We start from the raw sequence: 1,212 nt of genomic DNA, 5'->3' as shown, positions 1-1,212 counted from the left end.
GTCTCTTGGAGGAGAGACAAAACGTTTCATTAGAGAAGAACCCGTGCAGAGGATCTATACAATTTTTTTTCTTTTTAATCATGGCTGTGTTCAGAATAATACTCACTGATTTGGTAGGACATGGTATAAGTTTTTGCTGGAGGCAGCCCATATCTTTAATGGGTCAGATGGCCACAGAGATGCACAGCCCAGTTTGATCCAGACAGCCAGGAGTTGTTGGTTTATTTATATTAATTGTGATTAAAAATAATGATTTGTTCCAGAAACCCAAACTGGGATTAAATACAGCTCAATGACAGAAGTCATCTGATAAAACAGTCAAAAGTCATGATTGTGTTAAATGTTATTTACTGAGACCGGACTCACCGTGCGGGAACGCGTTGGGCTGCACAGCATGCAGAAAGGCGTGCACCAGCTGGAACAGGATCCCGATGGGTCCCGGTTCGTAGTGAGCCAGGGTCTCATAAACTCCCGCAGGCACATAGCCGAAATCCAACTTTCCCGGCGGTGGGAGTCTGCGGGACTCCGTCTCCTGCTGGAGCTCTCCGGACGCGGAGAGCATCGACAGCAGCAGCAGGGTCCCGGGCTTCCACATGGTGTCAAAAATAAAATATAAAAAAAATAAACCGGTCCCGGGCACTGAAACTGGTCCACAACCGCCTGGACTCTCAGGGTCTGATCAAAGAAAGGGAGGGACAGGTGCGATAAATCTTAAAAGAGTTCCGGTGAACGGAGCGCAGCGTCTTTAAGTCCCGCCGCCCGCGGAGCGACTCGCTCGGAGCATCCTTCCCCGCACTCAGAGGCTCCCTGATGGGCACGAACCGTCTCCAGCCCTCGCCTCGTTCAGCCCCACGGAGATGAGCGCGCCTGTCGCTCCGGATCCAGCATCTGAGCACCGACCGACCGACCGGGAGGCGCTGCGTCACGGGAGCGAGCGCGGCTCAGCGCGCGCGCGGCGGGGGGCTCCTCCGATTGGTCCAAAGAGAAGAGCGCGCCTCCTGTCGGTAAGCCGTGGAACAAAATGATGCAGGTGCATCAATGTTTGCTCATTAAGACTTTCATAACTTTTTTTATTTCTACACTTATTMGATGTTTTCAAATATTGTTAAACCGAACAGATGGAGGCAAATATTTATTGAGTTTATTTACAAGAAAATCTTTTAATCAAATTTATTTTGAAGTTTGTGATTTTTAGTCAAGTGACCTTCAAAC

General features: G+C 49.2%; 1 protein-coding gene across 4 annotated transcripts in view; it reads right to left on the bottom strand.

Annotated features, from left to right (window-relative positions):
• The window catches only part of prom1a (prominin 1a), a gene marked incomplete in the record, with an annotated part of 88,690 nt that extends 87,728 nt beyond the window's left edge, over nt 1-962 (bottom strand). For all 4 annotated transcript variants that reach the window (XM_014028794.1, XM_014028795.1, XM_014028798.1 and 1 more), the window contains 1 exon segment: nt 367-962. In XM_014028794.1, the coding sequence (XP_013884248.1) occupies nt 367-595 (229 nt within the window).
• Nucleotides 963-1,212: the final 250 nt, after the last annotated feature.

The sequence above is a fragment of the Austrofundulus limnaeus genome, unplaced genomic scaffold (genome assembly GCF_001266775.1).
Source record: "Austrofundulus limnaeus strain Quisiro unplaced genomic scaffold, Austrofundulus_limnaeus-1.0 Scaffold808, whole genome shotgun sequence".
Classification (NCBI taxonomy): Eukaryota; Metazoa; Chordata; class Actinopteri; order Cyprinodontiformes; family Rivulidae; genus Austrofundulus; species Austrofundulus limnaeus.
Note: the sequence above shows the minus strand (reverse complement) of the source record. Positions and strands in the feature narration are given on the sequence as shown.